This window comes from Stomoxys calcitrans, chromosome 5, assembly GCF_963082655.1.
Source record: "Stomoxys calcitrans chromosome 5, idStoCalc2.1, whole genome shotgun sequence".
In the NCBI taxonomy this organism is placed as follows: Eukaryota; Metazoa; Arthropoda; class Insecta; order Diptera; family Muscidae; genus Stomoxys; species Stomoxys calcitrans.
In genome coordinates, this window is record NC_081556.1 from 110783335 (window position 1) to 110804527 (window position 21193).

Genomic DNA, 21193 nt, shown 5'->3' on the forward strand with positions numbered 1-21193 from the left:
AGAAGAGAAAAGAGAGTCTCAGTGATGACGGCCCGCGGCCGTAATTGCATCTACTCCGCATAAATACGAAGATTTTTTCCACTATTCGCTATTCCTGTGAACGTGCCCGGTGGCTTTCAGCTAAGATGCCCCAGATCCCATTAAACACCACACAAGTCGGTGCTCAAAGTTCTAGCCTGTGAAGTACTCACAGTTATGCCGTTTCGGCCAATCCAAGTTTTCATATCAAGATAAAGTCCGATGTAGCCCATCTTGGAACTTAACCTTTCTAAGGACAAACAAGTAAAAGCGTGCTAAAATCGGCCAAGCCGAATCTTGGGAAAGTTCGAAGCCATCAATATAACTTCCAACAGATGCACAGAATCATTTGTACCATGGAAGTAGTGTAATAGTCGCAGAAAAAAAGTCTGTCAAAAACACATGCATTGGGAAAAAGTACATCTAGTAGACAGGATTGTCGAGCGTGGTTAATGTTGTTATTGTATTGGGTTGCCCAAAAAGTAATTGCGGATTTTTTAAAATAAAGTAAATGCATTTTTAATAAAACTTAGAATGAACTTTAATCAAATATACTTTTTTACACTTTTTTTCTAAAGCAAGCCAAAAGTAACAGCTGATAACTGACAGAAGAAAGAATGCAATTACAGAGTCACAAGCAGTGAAAAAATTTGTCAACGCCGACTATATGAGAAATCCGCAATTACTTTTTGGGCAACCCAATATCATAGAGGCGTTTTCGCATTTAATACGATTCAAATATAACATACCAACGCACGGCCTTTGAACCCATCACACCTAATATGGTTGAAAAGTCTTCTAACCAAAGACGAAGCGCGTGCCATAGTGGTTGATGTGTGTTGCTATCTCTGGCTTGTCGTGATGATTGGATAGCAAATGCCAACTTAGTCACAAAAAAACGACAGATGGACTATCAGCACAGAAAGACAAAATGCTCCGATCTGGCAACGTGTCCGCAACATTGGATTCTTATGAGTTCATTTTAAGATTAATGCCAATTGTTAAATGTTTGCTAATTTGAGACCTGTAGTACTTATGTTTCAAACTCCAACCTACTTTTGTAGCTGGGAACAGTAGGAATCCAATCTAGAAATCCTTGTCGCCCATATTGCTCACTGACCCCAAAAATTCAACACCCAATAAAATGTTACTGACACTGATTCAAGTGGAATGTGGAAGTGGTCATCAATTTCGTGAGATTATATTAATTAGGATTTGAGGTCGAGGACATTTCACACGTACATAAACCATCAGGTTATTGTAAATTCATTGTCCTTAATACCCTAAAAAAAAGTTAACATTTTTCATATGGCCACAACCAACAAGTCCTTGTTGGATTTGTTGTTTGTTTGTCTCTTCGCACCATATCTGTGGGTTTGCATGTTACCCCCCAATGGATTTCAAATTAATTTACACATGAAATGAACAATTGACTTAGATTTTTTTTTGGAGAGGTGTATGAAAGTCAACGACAATGGCTACGACAACAACAACCTAACAGGCCACAAAAGAATTCGTGACGTGAAGTTGGTTGAACAATACTTCCGTTTATTTTGGTTTGGACTTTTAGCAAATCTCATTGAACATGGCACGAGGTGATGAGTGAAGTGAGCCAAGTTGCCATACCTTGGGGTTTGCTAACAGGTTTGGGATATTAATGTCCATTTCGAGAAAGAAAATCAGTCCAATAAAAATCCGGTATGACTGGGAAAATTCGTAACATTTGGAAAGAAGTCCGCAGACTTACTGCCTGTCCCACTAACCTTGTGTCACTGAAAATGAGTGGGTTTCGTTCGCTTTTATATCGTTTCAAGATATAAAATTAGCCCATTAAAATATGGGATGACCGGGAAAATTCGTAACGTTGGGAAAGAAATCCGCAGACTTATTGCTTGTCCCATTTTTCCATTCCATTATTTTATGTCAAAACCAGCTGATTTCTTAAAGGAAAAACAGGTGTTTGAGTGAGTCGGGGAACTTACTTGTGTCACACAAAGTTCGTGGGAAAGCTTTTTCGGATGTGTAGTACACACATTTTAAGGAATACAACATGGTGACCAGGAGGCGAGACGTAATCCCTGGAATCTTAAGTACTGTAAAACAGTAAAACGGTCGGTAGGATGACTAAAGCCCTTTGCTGTGATAAGGACCAGGTTTCGGTTGTAAATAATTACGACGAAATTTGTTGATAGATTTGGATCCTCCAATGATAGAAAGAAATCAGCCGGTGTTGTAAACAGTTTGCCTTCGACTAGTTGCCTTCGACTAATTGCCTTCGACAAGTTGCCTTCGACAAGTTGCCTTCGACTAATTGCCTTCGACTAGTTGCCTTCGACTAGTCTGAGCCCAGATAATTTGATTCATCTGCATGCTCCGAACTTCATGAATTCTCCTTCTGCTAATCCAATTTCTAATGGGGAGCAATTGTCAATCCCTACCTCTGATCCGGCTCCAAATGGAGACAATTTGTCTGCACCTACGGCAATCGATATGGAGTCGACTAAGTCGTCTATTGATGCTGCGCCTTCTAGAGGTACGGTCTCCGACCCACCTTTTATTGTGCTGGATCGCCCACATTGGATTCAGCGGCTGTGAATAATGATAATGGTCCATCTAATGAGCTGATTGTTATTGCTCCGCAGAAGACACTATTTGTATCTAGGAGTTACGGAGTTACTTGAGATCTAAGATTGTTGCTTTACCCCGATAATTACTTAAGTCTTTAAATTTAATTCCTCTTAATCTCGCGATATTTCTTCTTTTGAGGATTATAGTTCCGAACAGGTTGTTGGATACTATAGTTGGTAGATTATTTTGGTCTAATGGTATCTTGGCAAGGGAGTTTGTTTTTGGACCCCGATCCGGCCCACCGATTAGGTATTTTAATACTAAATTGATAACTGTGTTCCTCAAGAGCTTTTACCGCGACTTTTCAATTAATGTCAATATAGTTGGCTCGGAGAGCCCAGACAATAGTAGATTGCCTTTAATAAGAAGGTGGTCAGGATGACCCATGCCAATTTACTTTGGTGCTACTCATTCAACATTGAACAGGGGCCCATTATAACCCAGTCAAAATGGTGAGTTGACCCAACCGTAAACCCGGTTTCGAGAAGGTCTGATACTTGATTATTTGTGGGTTTACGTCGGACCCAAGAATTAGGTCAATATGACCCGCTTTAAAAAATTCTGGATCTGCTAGTTGTAACCCAGTATAGCTCTCTTTAATTCGCTAGGGCGCAGATGTTGACGGCTAAATCAGATGCTGCAAAGGCATGGTTTGCGCAAAGACCATTGCCCGTTGAGTACGATCTTAATGGAATGAATTGTTAATGGACAAAATATCTCATGACCCATTGGCGTAGGAGTAAGTCCCTAGCCTTTTCACTAAGGATACACATATTCGGCTGTGTCCGGCACATGGATCTAGAAGAACCCGTACTGGGTTTCGACGATACTCTATGTCGATTTGTACGATAATCGTAGGAACTAGTGTGACCGTAGGTTGAAACGACAACATCGGTATGGCCATGGGAACGGAACATTGGATCGGATCGACGGGACATAGGTTGACCGTAGGTTGAAACGACAACATCGGTATGGCCATGGGAACGGAACATTGGATCGGATCGACGGGACATAATCATTTGAACCATTTTTCTGGCTTTGAATTTTTTGGGAGTTATCTGAGGGGTGCAAAAGAGTGCGATGATCACCTGGCATTTTTTGCACCCACTCGAATTTGGACTTGTGCCACGGAAATGGTTCCCTTCAAGTCAATTGCAGCAACAACGTTTTGAGATTACAACTCTGAGCTTTTTTTCGTGGAACATTCGGTGAAAATCGTAGCAGTCCCTCAATTTATGATTTTTATCACACAGAACACCTTTCCTCTGATTCCTTTAGGAACTCGAGCTTTTCACGACAGTGGTTGGAGCTTTCGGCGGAGCCGTCTTATTCTTATCACCGACAAGTGTTTTTTCAGTCTCCCGAACTGGAGCCATTGGCGTTTTCTTTGCCACAAGGGCACTAGCTAGCGGAAGCTCTAGTGCAATCTCCCGGATAGGAGCGGCTTCCGTATTTGCGGCCGTAGTGACCGTATTCTTCTTTGATCCATCATTATTATCTCCAATTGGAGCCATGGGAACTTACCACTAGTTCCCTCTTCTCGTCAGTCATTGGAATATCGTCCTCCAAGTCAGGAAGGTTAGTGGCAATCTTGATCGTCATGTTTTCCATTCTGCGAAAAAAGAGAGATGACGTTATATAAAAAGGAGTCTCCTTATCGTTGTGCTTAAAACTTGAATCGGACTGCATTCATTGATATGTAAGAAGTTTGCCCCTGTTCCTTAGTAGAATGTTCATGGGCAAAATTTGTATTTGTTGTTTTGTGAGGTGATTGTTCGCTACGAATGACCACTAAATCGTCCAACTGTATATCGCGTTCCGGAAATTTCCTTTTATGGAGACCTTTTAAGTACTCTTCTTACCACCGAAGGCAGAACTGTTGAGTATTCGCTTTCATTTTTCTTTACCGGTTAACTGTATGCAACGGAGATTCGTTAATTATGGGCCCCGGAGGAGCAAGGATCGGATCCAATTAGAAAATGGGATACCGAGATGTTTTCTGATGATTATCAGGTCTTTAAAACTGCACAAAAAACGGGGTGGAATTTTAATAGCAGTTCATAATTACATTCCTTCGGAGATAGTTGATATTTCAGCTGAATTGGATATTGAATTTATCTGTGTGAAATTGGTTTCTTGGGTAACACTATTTGCCTAACCTGTTCTTATATTGCACCCAATTCGAAACTTTGGGATTTATTAATGCTATGCTGATCTCATTGCTAAGGTATCTCACTTACTTACGGAAAGTTCTTCATTAATTTGTATGGGTGACTTTAACCTTCCAGTTATTTCATGGATCTCCGGCGACAATGGGTTGGACTATGTCGCCTCGACTTTTTAGGATAAGATTTTTGAACTTTGTTTGTGTGTGGCAACACACCCTTTTTCTGTTCTGCGGCGGATTGTGTTGCCGCGTGGCACCATGTTATATGCGGCATTACCAGAGGAGTCCTTCCTTGTTGAGTTAGGGGCACCCTTCCCGGGACCCCATGTATATACGGATGGGTCTAAATTGGATTGGGGCACTGGAGCAGTAGTCTTCATTGAATTCCTTGGAATCAGAGAATCTTATAGACTACTGGCTGGGTGGAGCGTTTTTCAGGCGGAGGTCTTCATGATCCTGAAGGCACGGAGACCAGATGATGTTGATGCGCTAGCGGCCGGCGCTGAAGGCTCTAGCGTCTTGCCGCGTGAGGTCAAAACTCTTTAGAAGATGCAAAGAGCTTCTTCGAACCATGGAAAAAGCTGTCAGGCTATGCTTGGTCCCAGACCTTCAAGGTGTGCCGGGGAACAAAGCAGCAGACGAGCTGACCAGGAATGCATTGCAGATTACCGCAAGTCTTGATATAGAATCAGTGGGATCTTCACTGTGCGGGCTTCTTGGTAGAGTGGAAGCCTTCTATGCGCGAACAAGCCGTGGATGGTACTACAGGTTGTAGGGTTTTAAAGCCCCTGTGGTCGAGTATTTCGCGAAACAGGACGTCGCGTAGCCTGGGGCTGAGAAAGAATGATTTTGGACTGCTAATAAGAGTCCTGACTGGTGGTGGTGTGGATGGTACTGTAGGTTTTTGGGTTTAAAAGCCGCAGTGGTCAGTATTTCGCGAAACAGGACCGTAGCCTTGGGCTGAGAAAGAATGTATTAGGACTGCTAATAAGAGTCCTGACTGGTCATTGCAAGGACAGGTCTTTGACATGGCGCTGGGTACAGGGAGAGGTAGACTTCTGAAGAATGTGTGGTGACGAGGAGGAGTTGGAGGCGGCGGAGCCTCTGTTGCGTCACTGCCCCGAAATTGCGAGGAGAAGACAGTAAAATGGGAGAACACCTCTTTCCTAGCCAGGATTTTCTCAGTATCGGTGTCTGCTGGTCGCGAAAGCCAGGCAATGACATACACAGAAAGAAAAATGTTTATGATATTAATGACTTTGTCATAACATTTATGAAAATTATGTTTAAATACGTCCCAATGAAACTTTTCATAATATTTATGAAATACGTGTCATAAATTTCAATTCAATGCATCATGTCATAATATTTATGAAAATCGAACATAGTTTATGAAAAGTTGTCATAACATTTATGAAAAACTTTCATAACTTTTAAGAAAAAATTCCCTAAATTAAAAATAATTTTTATTATATTCATGAAACAATATTCTACTGTTTATTAATAAAATAAAAACAAAAACTTTGACATTTAGTTAAATTTATTGAGATAAAATTTGTGCATAAATCTAAGTACTGTGTTGTTGTTGTTGTAGTTACACTTGCATGTTGAAGGGGGTAACGATTCTTGACCAGCCTCTGGGAAGGCTGGATCGTTCCGATACATAAAACCGACACTTTTCACTTCACTAAAAAGCTAAAAACACCCTATACCTTCAATAATTTACATAAAATGAATGACGCAGAGATCTAACTGTGCATGTTGTGCATTGTTGTAACGTAAAACATGCATACAGCAGCTATGCGTGTGTGTTTCTTTTGAACACAACAGAAGCATGTGAGCAAAAATTGACAACAAACGAGAAATAGTGGTAAAATGCTGAACCTCTTCTGAGTATACATTAAGTAGTTTACTTGAACTTGACTTGAAAAATTCCCCCGTCAAATTTTCATTGTATACCTACGTGGACCCATTTTAATGACATAATTTTTATATTTATGTAAAAATTATTAATGTTATTACATATATGAGACAAAGTTTCATAAATATAAGAACTTTTTTTCATAAACGATCAGAGATTTTCCTAATATTTATGAACAAAAGGTTATGAAACCCGATCATTACATTTATGAAGGAAAATACTCTCTGTGCGGGAAATGCTCCAACCTTTCACCATCTTTCCCCTGGCATGGGATAGCTGTGAGCACAACACAAGCTGGAACATTAAGGTTCGACTACATAGTAGTGTTCAGTTCATTACTGTCACGAGAAGCTAAGCTGCGCATGCACAGGTTGCGGATTGGCGCGAACAATCAGCGGTATCGAGTGGAGAGTCTCAGCAAGAGTCCGGGCGGCACCAGCTCTCGCACAAATACTGAGTGTCTATGATGCTCGATATGACAAGGCGAGTTATTGGTGCCTTTAAATAACCAATGGCCACCCTGTTCCCGCGGCGATGGGTCCTTTGGACCAGAACGAGCTTGCTCACCTACAGGAGCTTGACAAGGATCGCCACCTCCACATGAAAATCTGGCTGCAACAACAACATCTTCCCCACATGCCCGATTTTTCATAAGTGAGCTCGTAGCCCTATGTGTCCTATTATGATACCGAAAGCAATACTGACATCCACCTTACTTCCTTTCAGTAATAGCATCGTCTGCTCACGATCCTTATCTGCCCATTCGATTTTCACCGTCCTACTGACCGTTTCGCTGCTCCAGAGTGTTACATGCGCTTTTGTCGACCCTTGAAATGGACTGCGTTGACCCGAAAGCCTTCACTGCAAATAATCTGCTCTTTCATTTCCCCTAACTCCAATTTGACCCGGCACCTAAACGAGAAGGCGTTAATCTTCTTCTTACACTCCAAGACTGTTCGCAACCTTACCGTTCTGGTTGTTATTGCTCTATGACCAGTTTATTGTGCGTAAAGATGTTCACGCTCGTCGTTCTCACCACACCACCGCACGCATTCCGTGATCGCTAGGATCTCTGCCTGCAGGAGGATCGCATTATGGTCAGGCAGTCTAAAACCGATCTCAGTCTCTGGGTTCTCAATGTAGACCCCTAGGCCCACTCTGTCCTCTAGTTTTGATCCATCTGTATAGCATGAACTTTTGAGATGACAATACCAGAGTTCTGATAATCCATGACTGTGGCGCTGGCAGCAATGTCTCACACTCGACCACAAGGTATCCGATCGGAAACCTCTTCTAATCTATCCGTACCCTCCCACTTGTCCTAATTTTCAGAAACGCCAGATCTCGGTGATGGGTGGTGAGATTTTAGCGAAATTTTGTCCGCTCTCTTAAAGTAACCTAAAAATAAAAATTTGGTATCCAAATTTCGGATGGGGTACCTAGGGGGGCCGCCCCACCCTATAACCTACCCAATATATATTAAGACCAATCCCGACAATATGGGACTCAAATGAAAGGTATTTAAGATTAGAAAACGTACCTGATATTCTATTGTCGGACCTATGACGCTGTACGCATGGGTTCGAATCCAGGCGAGACCATCAGAAAATTTTACGGCAGTGGTTTTCCCCTCCTAATGCTGGCAACATTTGTGAGGTACTATGCCATGTAAAACTTCTCTCCAAAGAGGTGTCACACTGCAGCAAGCCGTTCGGACTCGGCTATAAAAAGGAGGCCCCTTATCATTGAGCTTAAACTTAAATCGGACTGCACTCATTGATATGTGAGAAGTTTGCCCCTGTTTCTTAGTGGAATGTTCATGGGCAAAATTTCCATTTTGCATTACCCCAACCCCAAAATACCCCTTAATCGGACATGGTCTCAAATGAAAGGTATTTGCGGGTAGAATACGAATCTGATATCAAAATGTGGGATCAAGTTTCTGGGGCTCCATCTCTTCCCCAAAACACCCCCAAACAGGACTTATATACTGGCCATGGTAATATGGGGCTTAAAGAAAAGGTATTTGAGTGTAGAATACGAATCTGAAACCCAAATATGCAACCATGGCAATAAGGGACTCAAATGAAAGGTATTTGCGAGTAAAATACAAATCTGATATTGAAATGTGGGATCAAGTTTCTGGGGATCCATCTCTTCCACCCACACCCCCAAACAGGACTTATATACTGACCATGGTAATTGGGGCTTAAATAAAAGGTATTTGAGTGTAGAATACGAATCTGAAACCCAAATATGGGACCAAGTGTTTGAGGGCCGCTCCCCCTAAAGAGGACAAATTTACGACCATAGCAATATGGGGCTCAAGTGAAAGGTCTTTGGGAGTAAAGCACGAATTTGATTTCAACATTCCGTAAAAAGTGTTTATGGGGCCATAACACCACCCATATAGGAAATATTTGCTGATCATTCCAATATGGGTCTGTAAAAAGAGGTATTTTAGTGTAGAACAGAGATCTGATATATATATTCAGGACCAAGTCACTGAACTGCCGCCCCATCCCCCAAAACACCCCCCAACCTGTTCATGTTTGCCGACTATGGAATTATGGGGCTCAAATTAAAGATATTTAGGAGTAGACCACGAATCTGACATCAAAATTCGGGATTAACTGTCAAGGGGACGCCCCACCCCCATAACAACCCCCAAATAGGACATATTTGCTCTCCATGTCAATTTGGATCTTAAATGGAGTCGATCTCGATATAGATAGTTTTTAGGGCCCATACCCCAAACCGGACATATTTGCTGACTTTGGCATTAAGGGGTTTACATGAAAGGTATTTGAAATTAGAAAACGAATTTGATATTCAATTTTGATCCCAATGGCAATATGGGGTTCAAATAAATGATATTTGAGAGTAGAGCACAATGCTGATATATTTTCCGGGCTAAGTGTTTGGGGGACCACCCCACTCCCCAAAACACTTCTAAATCAGACATATTTACCGACCATGTCAGTATCGGACTGAAATAAACATTAAAAGGATAATTTTGTTCCATATAAAGAAAGGCGCACCGGTGCGGGCCCGGTTCAGCTACTTTTCCATAAAATCTAAGGTTTGACAAAATTTTCGTGCAATTAAGTGTTTCTCACAGTGGCAACTCTGGCAATGAGAAAAGCACATTCCGCTTAAGTTGTTTTCTTTGAAAAGGAAATAGAAAGTCGTTATGTGAAGGCTAAAACATTTCTATGTAATTAACATCCAACTATGTGCTCTAATTATGGTTGGAAGGGGGTTCCTTGGATTTGTTTGGGGGATATTTACGTTTTTGTTATTAATTAATGCCCGAGATTTTAATGGCAGTTATTTCTTTTACGTTTTTATTTGCAGCCCCGCACAGTATACAACCATTACGGAGGGTATTGTCAGTCTCCTGCTGCTGAATTTGAAACGCAAGGCGGGCAGCCTAAAGGAAAATGAGAAATTCCAATCGCAATTTGGCCTTAAAACACAACAACATCCCATGATTACCCTGTTGCAGAGTTCGGGTGTTAACATGAACGATGTAGCCAATAAAATTAATGGAATTTGTAACCATCACGATAAACAGTAAGTAATTGTTAGTTGGCATTGGATTTTGAACAACAACCCCATTTAAACGGAAACCCTTTCTGTGTGTGTTTTGTTTGGCTCATTTACAGAATCAAGGACTTTAGCATTGAATATTTGCGTCCAGTTTATTTATACATACTCTGTAATCCACAGACTTTGCCGGATTCCAAGACCATATGGACTGGCTTGTTGGCCTTGAGCAAAAACAATGCGGAAGCCAAGGCCTTGATGCAAGAAGTTTTGGCTTGGAGCAAAATTACCACCTCACAAAATTGCCTTTTCACCTCGACCCTATTGATCGAGGCCATTGAGCATTTCTTGAGTCAAAAGGATTTCAAACAATCAATTGAACTGTCAGTATTTCAAATATTGGTCATTAATAATCTGGTCAAATTCGGCATAGATCCTCGCCCCAGCTTACATTGCACCCTGAGAGTGCTGCACTCGACGCGAGAGCACTCGCAGAGCCACTACAATGTCATGTTGGTCTTGCTGGCGGAAAGTTTGCATTTGCTGGCGCCCAGCTATCTGCCGGATCTCCTGCGTATCATAGCCTTCATTGTGGTGCAGGAAAACTGTGGGCATCAATACATTCTGAACATGTGTCTCGATGGCATCATCCAGTGGATGTCTCAGACTGCATTCATACCTGCAGATGGTTTGGCTGTGGCCCATCAAATTGTGCGCAAAATTTTGGACATAACCAAGGGAACGGCCACCACCACGCCGGTGTTCACCAAGCAATTTGAACCTGTGGCCATACGCTATCTGCATGCTGACATTGCTTTGGCATTTGATTTGGCCAAATTGGTGGAATCATTCGATGAGTCGGAGGATAAGGAAGTGTGTACCTTTGTGGATACCTTAAATGTCAAAGCGAATACCACATTCTGCCAACGCTTGCATTTATTTTTGCGTGCTTTGTTTCTATCGCGAGAACCCTCGGTGGATTCTTGGTTTAAGATCTACGAGGTTATACTGGAGATAATAAAGGTCAATGCTGACATAGCCTATGATTTTATGATGACCTATATTTTCAAATTGGCTGGAGAGCATAACCCAGAACTACAAATGGAGCTGCTAAGGGGTTTGCCCAGCTTTGCCATATCAAAGGTATGTGAAATGATTTTGCGTATGATTTTTTTTTTGTTTTGATTAAAGTGGTCTCTTTTCTTATGTTCCAGGATAACATTCCCATTATTTTGAATACCATACGAAATTTGTGCAACTATAACCCCACATTCAGCATGGATTTATATTTGAAACTTTGGCGTGTGGAATCACGCACTTATCCCTTTTTGGTTAAGCTACTGTCATTGCCGGCGAAAGATGTAAAAACCAGCAAATGGGAATTTGAAATAGCCAAGACCTATACAATACGGGAAATATGCTACGAAAAGTAAGTTTTTAAATTTATTTTTATACCCACCACCGTAGGATAGGGGGTATCTTCATGTAGTCCTTCCGTTTGCAACACATCGCTATATCAATTTCCGACCCTACAAAGTGTATGTATTTCGGATCGTAGTAAAATTCTAAGACGATTTAACTATGCCCGTGTGTCTGTCCGTTTGTCAGTCCGTCTGTTGTAATCACTCTAGAGCCTTCAAAAATTGAGATATTGAGCTGAAATTTGACACAGATACGTCTTTTTGATGCACGCTAGTTAAGTTCTTGAACGGGCCAAATCGGACCATATTTGGATATAGCTGCTATATAGACCGATCTCCCGGTTAAGGGTCTGAAGCCCAAAAAAGCTTTATTTTTTAACCGATTTTGCTGAAATTTGAAACAGAGGGTTATCTTAAGCCTCCTGATATCCAACCTAAGTATGGTTCAGATCGGACTATATTTAGGCATAGCTGCCATATAGACCGATCTCCAGATAAAGGGTATAAAGTCCCTAAAAGCTTTATTTTGTAATCGATTTCGCTGAAATTTGAAACTCTGAGTAGTTTTACGCCTCCTAACATAGGACCCAAATATGCTTCAGATCGGACTATATTTAGATATAGCTGCCATATCGACCGATCTGCCGATAAAGGGTCTGAAGCCCATAAAAGCTTTATTTTTTAACCGATTTCGCTGAAATTTGAAACAGTAATTAGTTGTACGCCTCCTAGCATAGGACCCAAATATGGTTCATATTGGACTATATTTAGATATAGCTGTCATATAGACCGATCTCATGATAAAGCATCTAAAGCCCAAAAAAGCTTTATTTATGAACCGATTTCGCTGAAATTTGAAACAGAGTGTTATCTTAAGCCTCCTGATATCTAACTTAAATATGGATTAAATCGGACTATATTTAGATATAGCTGTCATATGGACCGATCTCATGATAAAGCGTCTAATGCCCAAAAAAGCTTTATTTATGAACCGATTTCGCTGAAATTTGAAACAGAGTGTTATCTTAAGCCTCCTGATATCTAACTTAAATATGGATTAAATCGGACTATATTTAGATATAGCTGCCATATAGACCGATCTCCAGATAAAGGGTCTAAAGCCCATAAAAGCTTTATTTTTTAACCGATTTCGCTGAAATTTGAAACAGTAAGTAGTTTTACGTCTCCTAATATGGGACCCAAATGTAGTTCAGATCGGACTATATTTAGATATAGCTGCCATATCGACCGATCTGCCGATAAAGGGTCTGAAGTTCATAAAAGCTTTATTTTTTAACCGATTTCGCTGAAATTTGAAACAGTAAGTAGTTTTACGCCTCCCAGCATAGGCCCTAAATATGGTTCAGATAGGACTATATTTAGATATAGCGTCATATAGACCGATCTCATGATAAAGCGTCTGAAGGCCATAAAAGCTTTATTTATGACCCGATTTCGCTGAAATTTGAAACAGAGGGTTATCTTAAGCCTCCTGATATCTAACCTGAATATAGATTAAATCGGACTATATTTAGGAATAGCTGCCATATAGACCGATCTCCCGATTATGGGTCTGAAGTTCATAAAAGCTTTATTTTTTTTACCGATTTCGCTGAAATTTGAAACAGTAAGTAGTTTTACGCCTCCTAACATAGGACCCAAATATGGTTCAGATCGGACTATATTTAGATATAGCTGCCATATCGACCGATCTGCCGACAAAGGGTCTGAAGCGACGTTTTTATCCGATTTCGTTGACATTTGAAACAGTAAGTAGTTTTAGGTCACCCGCCATCCGGCCCAAATATGGTTAAAATCGGACTATATTTGAATATAGCTGTCATATAGACCGATGTGCCGATTAAGGGTCTGAAGCCCATAAAAGCTTTATTTATTACCCGATTTTGTTGAAATTTCAAATACAAAATTCAACAGTGACTTAAATTTTTTAGACCATTCAATATCCGTATCGAATTTGGGTGCATAAGTTATCCAATTTTCATCGGATTGTGACTAAAGGGGGTTTACATATATACCCGAGGTGGTGGGTATCCAAAGTTCAGCCCAGCCGAACTTAATGCATTTTTACTTGTTATTTTTTTTTATATATAAAATTTTGTGTTCTTTATATATTGTGTTATTTGTATGTCAAGCATGCTTTGCTAAGTCTGTATATAACATTTATTTTGCTTTAACAACTGGTTTTTATTTTAATCAACATTTAATTTCAATACTAAAACAAGAAAAATTTTGGCAACGCAAATACGCCTAGCCAAAATTGAAACCTTATTAAACATTTATTCGGTTATCTCTTCTCTACCAACCAAGAATGACCCTCATGTAGTATTTGAATAACCTAGATTCAGTGGTTACTATTAGGTATTCTAGATCATTCAATCACGTAACCATATAAATCATATATTGGTTGAAACCGGCCTTCTGTGCTAAGCCTTATTGTACAATACACGATACAAATTTTAACTCCGACCCATTAACCCACTAACGCCTGTCCCTCAATTCCCTTGGTCGATTGTAAAAAATTTTCATATATTCATTACTTACAGCATTTATATTAACACAGTATATACATAGATATTTTTCCTATCGATGCTAGCGGCAAAGTAAATTTTGTTTGCAAAATTCAACAAAAATAAGCGATATTTATGTATAAAAGATACATTGCGCCTATAGAGGGCGCAATTTTCATCCGATTCGATTCAAATTTTGTACAGCGATTTTTCTCATGACTTCCAAAATCAATTTTTTTTTGCAAAATGTAACTAAAATAAGCCATATTTATGTACAAAAGATGCATTGCGCCTATAGAGGGCGGAATTTTCATCCGACTCGACTTAAATTTTGTACCACGATTTTTCTCATGACTTCCAAAATAAAATGTTTTTGCAAATTTTAACTAAAATAAGCGATATTTACGTATAAAAGATACATTGCACCTATAGAGGGCGCAATTTTCATCCGATTGGACTTAAATTTTGTACAATGATTTTTCTCATGATTTCCAAAATCAAAATTTTTGCAAAATTTTACTAAAATAAGCAATACCTATATATAAAAGATACATTGCGCCTATAGAGGGCGCAATTTTCATTCGATTGGACTTAAATTTTGTACAATGATTTTTCTCATGATTTCCAAAGTAAATTTTTTTTGCAAAATTTAACTAAAATAAGCTATATTTATGTATAAAAGATACATTGCGCATATAGAGGGTGCAATTTTCATCCGATTGGACTTAAATTTTGTACAATGATTTTTCTCATAATTTCCAAAGTCAAATTTTTCGTAAAATTTAAATAAAATTAGCGATATTTATGTATAAAATATACATTGCACCTATAGAGGGCGCAGTTTTCATCCAATTCGACTTAAATTTTGTACAACGAATTTTCTCATAATTTCCAAAGTCATTTTTTTTTTGCAAAATTTAACTAAAATAAGCGATACTTATGCATAAAAGATACATTGCGCCTATAGAGGGCGCAGTTTTCATCCACTTCGACTTAAATTTTGTACGATTCTTCTCATGACTTCCAACTGACTTTGTTAATTTTGGGTTTAGTCGGTCTCTGCATTGAAACTGCTTCTATAGAAGTCGATCTCCTGATTTTTACTTCCTATTTTCGTTTGAAATATCGGAAATGGGATATTAACGATAGTATCGATACTATCGATATTTATTATAAGAAATCCAATCCCATGGCAGTCGGTTGTACGCACCGGATTGACCCGACGGAACCCTCATCGGCAAGGGCTGCCGTCTGAGTGTACGTGTTCGTCTTTTTTTCGTTATGGGAGAGGCACATCCCGAAATGCCTTTTCCGCACGCTTCTGGTCTGTGCCGGGATTGAAAAGAACCCCGGAGCCTGGTTCTGTTCGGTTTGCCAAAACCGCCTCCATCATCGGAAGATGAGCAGAGTGATCCCGCAACTGAAGCCTGGAAAGGATCTGAGAAAGGGGAGTCGTACAGACCGATCTCCCTTTTCTCACCAGAAGCCAAGACGCTTGAGGTCCCTCAACTCTCCCCGAACCTCGCTGGAGAATTTCCCTTCCCAAAATTTAACTAAAATAAGCGATACTTATGCATAAAAGATACATTGCGCCTATAGAGGGCACAGTTTTCATCCACTTCGACTTAAATTTTGTACAACGACTCTTCTCATGACTTTCAACTGACTTTGCTAAATTTGGGTTTAGTCGGTCTCTGCATTGAAACTGCTTCTATAGAAATCGATCTCCTGATTTTTACTTCTCATTTTCGTTCGAAATATGGGAAATGGGATATTAACGATAGTATCGAAACTATCGATATTTATTATAAGAAATCCAATCCAATGGCAGTCGGTTGTACGCACCGGATTGACCCGACGGAACCCTCATCGGCAAGGGCTGCCGTCTGAGTGTACGAGTTCGTCTTTTTTTCGTTATGGGAGAGGCACATCCCGGAGTGCCTTCTCCGCACGCTTCTGGTCTGTGCCGGGATTGAAAAGAACCCCGCACCCTGGTTCTGTTCGGTTTGCCAGAACCGCCTTCATCATTTGAAGACGGGCAGAGTGATACCGCTACTGAAGCCTGGAAAGGATCCGAGTAAGGGGAGTCGTATAGACCGATCTCCCTTCTCTCATCAGTAGCAAAGACGCTTGTGACATTACTCCTCCCAAGCCTCGTAGGAGAATTTCCATTCGCCGAGCATCAACATGAATTTCGAAGACTGCATAGCACAACAACAGCTTTGCATGCCATCACCGCACACATTTGCCGTGGCTTCAATCCGCCCAGGTCACGTGATAGGACGGTCCTCGTGGCACTGGACCTATCGAAGGCATTCGACACGGTCAGCCATGCCAAACTATTTGAGAACATCGACAACACGTCCCTTCAGCCAGGCCGGAAACGCTGGGTCGCGAAGTATCTGTGTAGCCGCCAGTTATTTGTGGAATTTAGGGATAAGAAATTGAAACACCGTAGAGTGAAACAGGGAGTTCCCCAAGGTGGAGTGATATCTCCGGCACTGTTTAACCTCTACCAATCCTCCATTCCACCCCCTCCAGAGACGGCATAGTGATCATATCATATGCGGACAATTGTACAATCATGGCATCAGGCCCCCATCCATTGTTGACATCTGCGATAGGTTAAATATCTACCTCAACGAACTTCGAAAATATCTACCTCAATGAACTACATGCACGCATGAGGTGTGTAGGAAGCTGAAAGTGATGATCGACGAAGTGACAATTCCGACCATCAAGTGTCCCAAAATACTTGGTGTCACATTTGATAGCTCTTGCACATTCTCCCCGCATGCCACAGTAATTTGCGATAAATTCAAAAATAGAAAAAAGGTCTTTAAGTCCTTTTCGGCACCACTTGGGGTTCTGACAAAGAAACCTTGTTGATCACGTACTCTGTTGTGCTTTGAGTGCCATTCACAGCGACCATCATCCCCTTCCGTGATGGCTGTGGCCTCCTTTTGGAAGTCACAGTCCTCCATGAAGACTCAGGGGCCGTGCGCGCTTACTTCGTTCCTGTTGCAACTTTGTCTACCTCCGCAGGACACTGTCTGGAGTCTCCATTGCGGGATGGCTGGCTTGGCTTTACTTGGCTTCGAGTACTTGAAAGCGGGGAGCTCTTTTTTATCTTCAGTATTTTAGCAGTGTTATGCTCTTCGGGAGACCTGATTCTTTGTCCAGCTTCCGTAGAAGTGCTTGGAATGTCAGTTCTATCCCTTCCAGCATACTGCACTTTCGCCCGATTTCATACTCCGGTACATACTCCTCTGCAGGTACCTACTCCTCTCTCTCCTTCGTCGTGCACCGGATCGCTTTCTCGGTCTGCTTGTGAGCTTAGCAAAGCAATCGCTCACTTCTGCTGTCATCCCGATGCCCTCATCTGTCGATTCGGCTGCGATGACTGTTTCATTGACACAGTCGCTGTCTGAATCCGAGTCAGAAACACCACCTTTACTTAAAGGCTGGGTACGAACTGTGCATCCCTGTGATTTATCCGTCTCTTCCTCATTAATTAGTCTGACGACTAGTTTTGCGCTTCAAGCATTACTCTAGACTACAGGTGCCAAGGCACCCACATCTATAGGAGGGGAGGACAACATGCTGCGGTCTGACTCCACCACCGCAGATGTTGAGTCTTTGGAGTCCATTTCTAGCCTACTCCAAAAGGCTTTAACATTTTTTTCGTAATAGGTAGTACCTATTCCGAGATACGGATATATATTTATTTTTTCTTTGAGGAGCGAAATAAAAACACGTTCGCTTCACTGAACGGCTACAAGGCCCAGAAGCCTTAAGGCAGATCTCCATAATCTAGAGCGTGAGGTTCAGCGCTACAAGAGAGAACCTCTAGATCAAGCGGCATATCAAGCAGGTCTAGATAATATTCATGCAGACACGGTAGCAGATGCGGTAAATGGCTACCGGGTGAATGTGGCTCTTGGAGAACGACCGCCTCCAGTTTCACCTGAAGAAATTGACCTCCCCCGGCAAATTAGAGTAGTTCTGGCTCAATTACGATCCGGCAGATGCAGCGGCCTCAATTCCTGTAGAGCAACGATTGAGCCAACGTGTTTAACTGCTCAGCCAGACCCACTCGTCTCAGACCCAGATCCCTGTGGACGCGCCCCATCTTAGTCGTAGAGTTCCAGGATCTGGACACTCAACAGAATCAAGCAGACGAAAGATAGAACACAACACACTGCTACAACATCAGCAGCAATCGATTTGCCCGTTAAAGGTCTGAGTCCATAAAAGCTTTATTTATTACCCGATTTCGTTGAAATTTTAGATGGTGAGCTGTTTTAAGCCTCCCGACATTCGACTTAAATGTGGTTCAGTTTGGACTATATTTAGATATAGCTGCCATATAGACCGATCTGCCGATTTTGTGTTTCAAAGCCATTAAAGCGGATTTCTTGCTGATTTCGCTAGAGCTGTGAACTGTACTTGAGTTCTCGGGACCTGAATAAAATATGATCGAGACCAGCCCCTATTTAGATATAGCTAGGATTATGGTAGTGGAGTAAAAAAATTGGATGATTTTAATATCCATGGTGGTGGGCATACAAAGTTCGGCACGGCCGAACTTAACAAACTTTTACTTGTTTTGTTTCTTTATGTTTTTGTGTAATTATTTTGCATTGTCTTGACTAACCAAAAAATTATTTAATCCCAACGCTAAAGAAGGATTTAAGTGCTTTTATAATTTTAAGTTTCATTTCATTTTTGCACGGTGTTGTTTGTTTTCATATATGTTTGTGTTAACACTTAGTGTTTAATAAGTCATATTTTAAATGCCTAATTTTAACTCACACTTGCCACGCTTGTTCTAACTCCGCATCCCCGAAAAGTTTAAGATTTTCAGCTCTGAAATTACTTAGATCAAATATTCATTCATAGGCCCACCCAGCATGGCTCTGATCTGGTGTCACACCTTTCGGATGTTCTTAACAATTGCACAGATGATGCAGGCGATTTGCCAACATCATTGGCCCTGGATGCCATTGTGGCTCTATGTGACAGTCATACGGTGAACATAACCTCAACGTGGCGTGTGCTTAGCAGTAAATTTCGACATGAAAAACGTCCACGCGCTCTCAAATCCCTGTACAGATTCTTTGCCCATGTACCACAGTTGCAGACACCTACCTTGGAATTTGAACAATTGGTTGATGAAGCGCTGGATCAGCTATGGTTGACTATAAGTCGTTCAGATTCGGATCCTGAGATGATACGAGAAGCTTTGGCTGCCCTGAAAAACTATGAAATTGGCTCACTGCTAACATTGAAACATATACCGCCACAGCTGAGACAAGGTTTAAATGTGGCTCGCGAGTATAAAGGCCCTCATGGCCGTGAGATAGTGGATTTGGAGCAGGAATTGGTGCCGGGAGAAGTGTGGGTGCAGTTATTGCAAAAAATTCGTCCCGAATGTGGAGCTGCTGCCGCCGATTTGATAGCCCACCATATTTATGCAGAAATCAATGAGTATCGTGGAGGTCTCTATCGTCTGCCGGAGGGTAAACCTGAGCCACGCAAGCTACAGGGTTTATATCCACAAAGTCCTTTGCGGGCGGTGGTCAACTATTTGGTCAATCAATCGCGTTATGGTGATCATGTCAACGAACCCATAGCGGTAACCAATGCCTTGAGAGCCATTTCCAAGAAATTCGCCAAACCCATACCACCTGTTGACTGGTGCTTCCTGCACTCCTTCTTCCATTTGTCCTTTGAGTCGAGAAAGTATTGCATACTGATAGCCAAGAATCAATTGCTGCATTCGGGCACCGCCAAGCGTCTAATGGAGAATTTCCTGATGGACTTTGAGCCCAACTGCTTTGAGGAGGATCTGCTGTTGCTGTTCTCTTTGCTGCCAGAAATTTCCAATGGCGTCAGTCTGACCATACTAAAAAGTTTCGCCGAAAAGGTGGCTGTCTATTGTTTCAAAGAATCTCAGTTGGCTGGCTTTAATGAGGGTTGCCTCTTTGAGAAATTTTTGGATAGTGCAAAGTACATCTTCACTGGCAAATGTGAAATTCCCGAAGTTTTGGATATATTCACCCTTATAGTGGAGCGTTACATGGATTCCATGGATGTTGATTCGAAACTATTTGAACGCTACACCGAGGCGGTGGCAGTATTACCCAACAATGCCATTGATGGCTTGACCTTGCCTTCGAATTGGTGGGAGACACCCATAGGCAAGTTGAAAAAGGCCACAATTATACGCTCCTATTTGGTGTTGTACAACAACAATCTCAGCAATCCGCTGAAATGGCTAAATCCCATTATAGATGCCTATGCCACGCGCAAAGAGGATCAATTGTTTTTCTTTAGGCATTTAACATCCGTTCTCTATGCCTTTAACAGTGATGAGCAGTCCTGCAATTGGATTATGGAAATGTTCATACAAATCCAGGCTCTGCTGGCTGAATCCTCGAATAAGGAAAAATTGGAAAAGGTTTTATATCTATTGGATATTTTTATACTCTCCGTAGATGTTTTGTCCGGCTGTGCCGTACTATTGGGTAATTTGGAAGTGGTGGCTACACAACGTAATGAACGATTTCAGATATTCCCCGAGAGTATGCAGTTTTTATGTGATCATGTCTTCTGGAAGGATCAAGAAGCCAAGGTGACATTGTTTAGTGACTGAAAGCACTTTAGTTTCAGGTGTTCTATAATCTCTCTTCCTTTTTCTTCTTCTAGATCTATGAGTTCCTTTATAATCTCTATAAGAATGCCGTCATACCTGATGTTTATGCTTCCATTTTTAAAGATGCCATCATATGTTCCCGCAATAAGCCTTACTTTGATGCCAAAGGCATTTGGACCAAATATGTGGGAATGCGTAAATGAGTTGTGTGAACTTCATGACCTTTGTATGCCTCTGATTGAGTTCTTATTAATATTCCAAATGTGCACATACAAATATATAGAGGAATAACTGCCATTTTTA

General features: G+C 41.2%; 1 protein-coding gene across 2 annotated transcripts in view; it reads left to right on the forward strand.

Annotated features, from left to right (window-relative positions):
* Nucleotides 1-21193, forward strand: part of LOC106080441 (focadhesin) — a 48020-nt gene extending 26827 nt beyond the window's left edge. For both annotated transcript variants that reach the window (XM_059370467.1, XM_013241838.2), the window contains 5 exons: nucleotides 10092-10310; nucleotides 10403-11426; nucleotides 11498-11712; nucleotides 19135-20869; nucleotides 20944-21193. In XM_059370467.1, coding sequence (XP_059226450.1) covers nucleotides 10092-10310; nucleotides 10403-11426; nucleotides 11498-11712; nucleotides 19135-20869; nucleotides 20944-21093 — 3343 coding nt within the window. In that variant the 3' untranslated portion in view covers nucleotides 21094-21193. The remainder of the gene's footprint in view (nucleotides 1-10091; nucleotides 10311-10402; nucleotides 11427-11497; nucleotides 11713-19134; nucleotides 20870-20943) is intronic.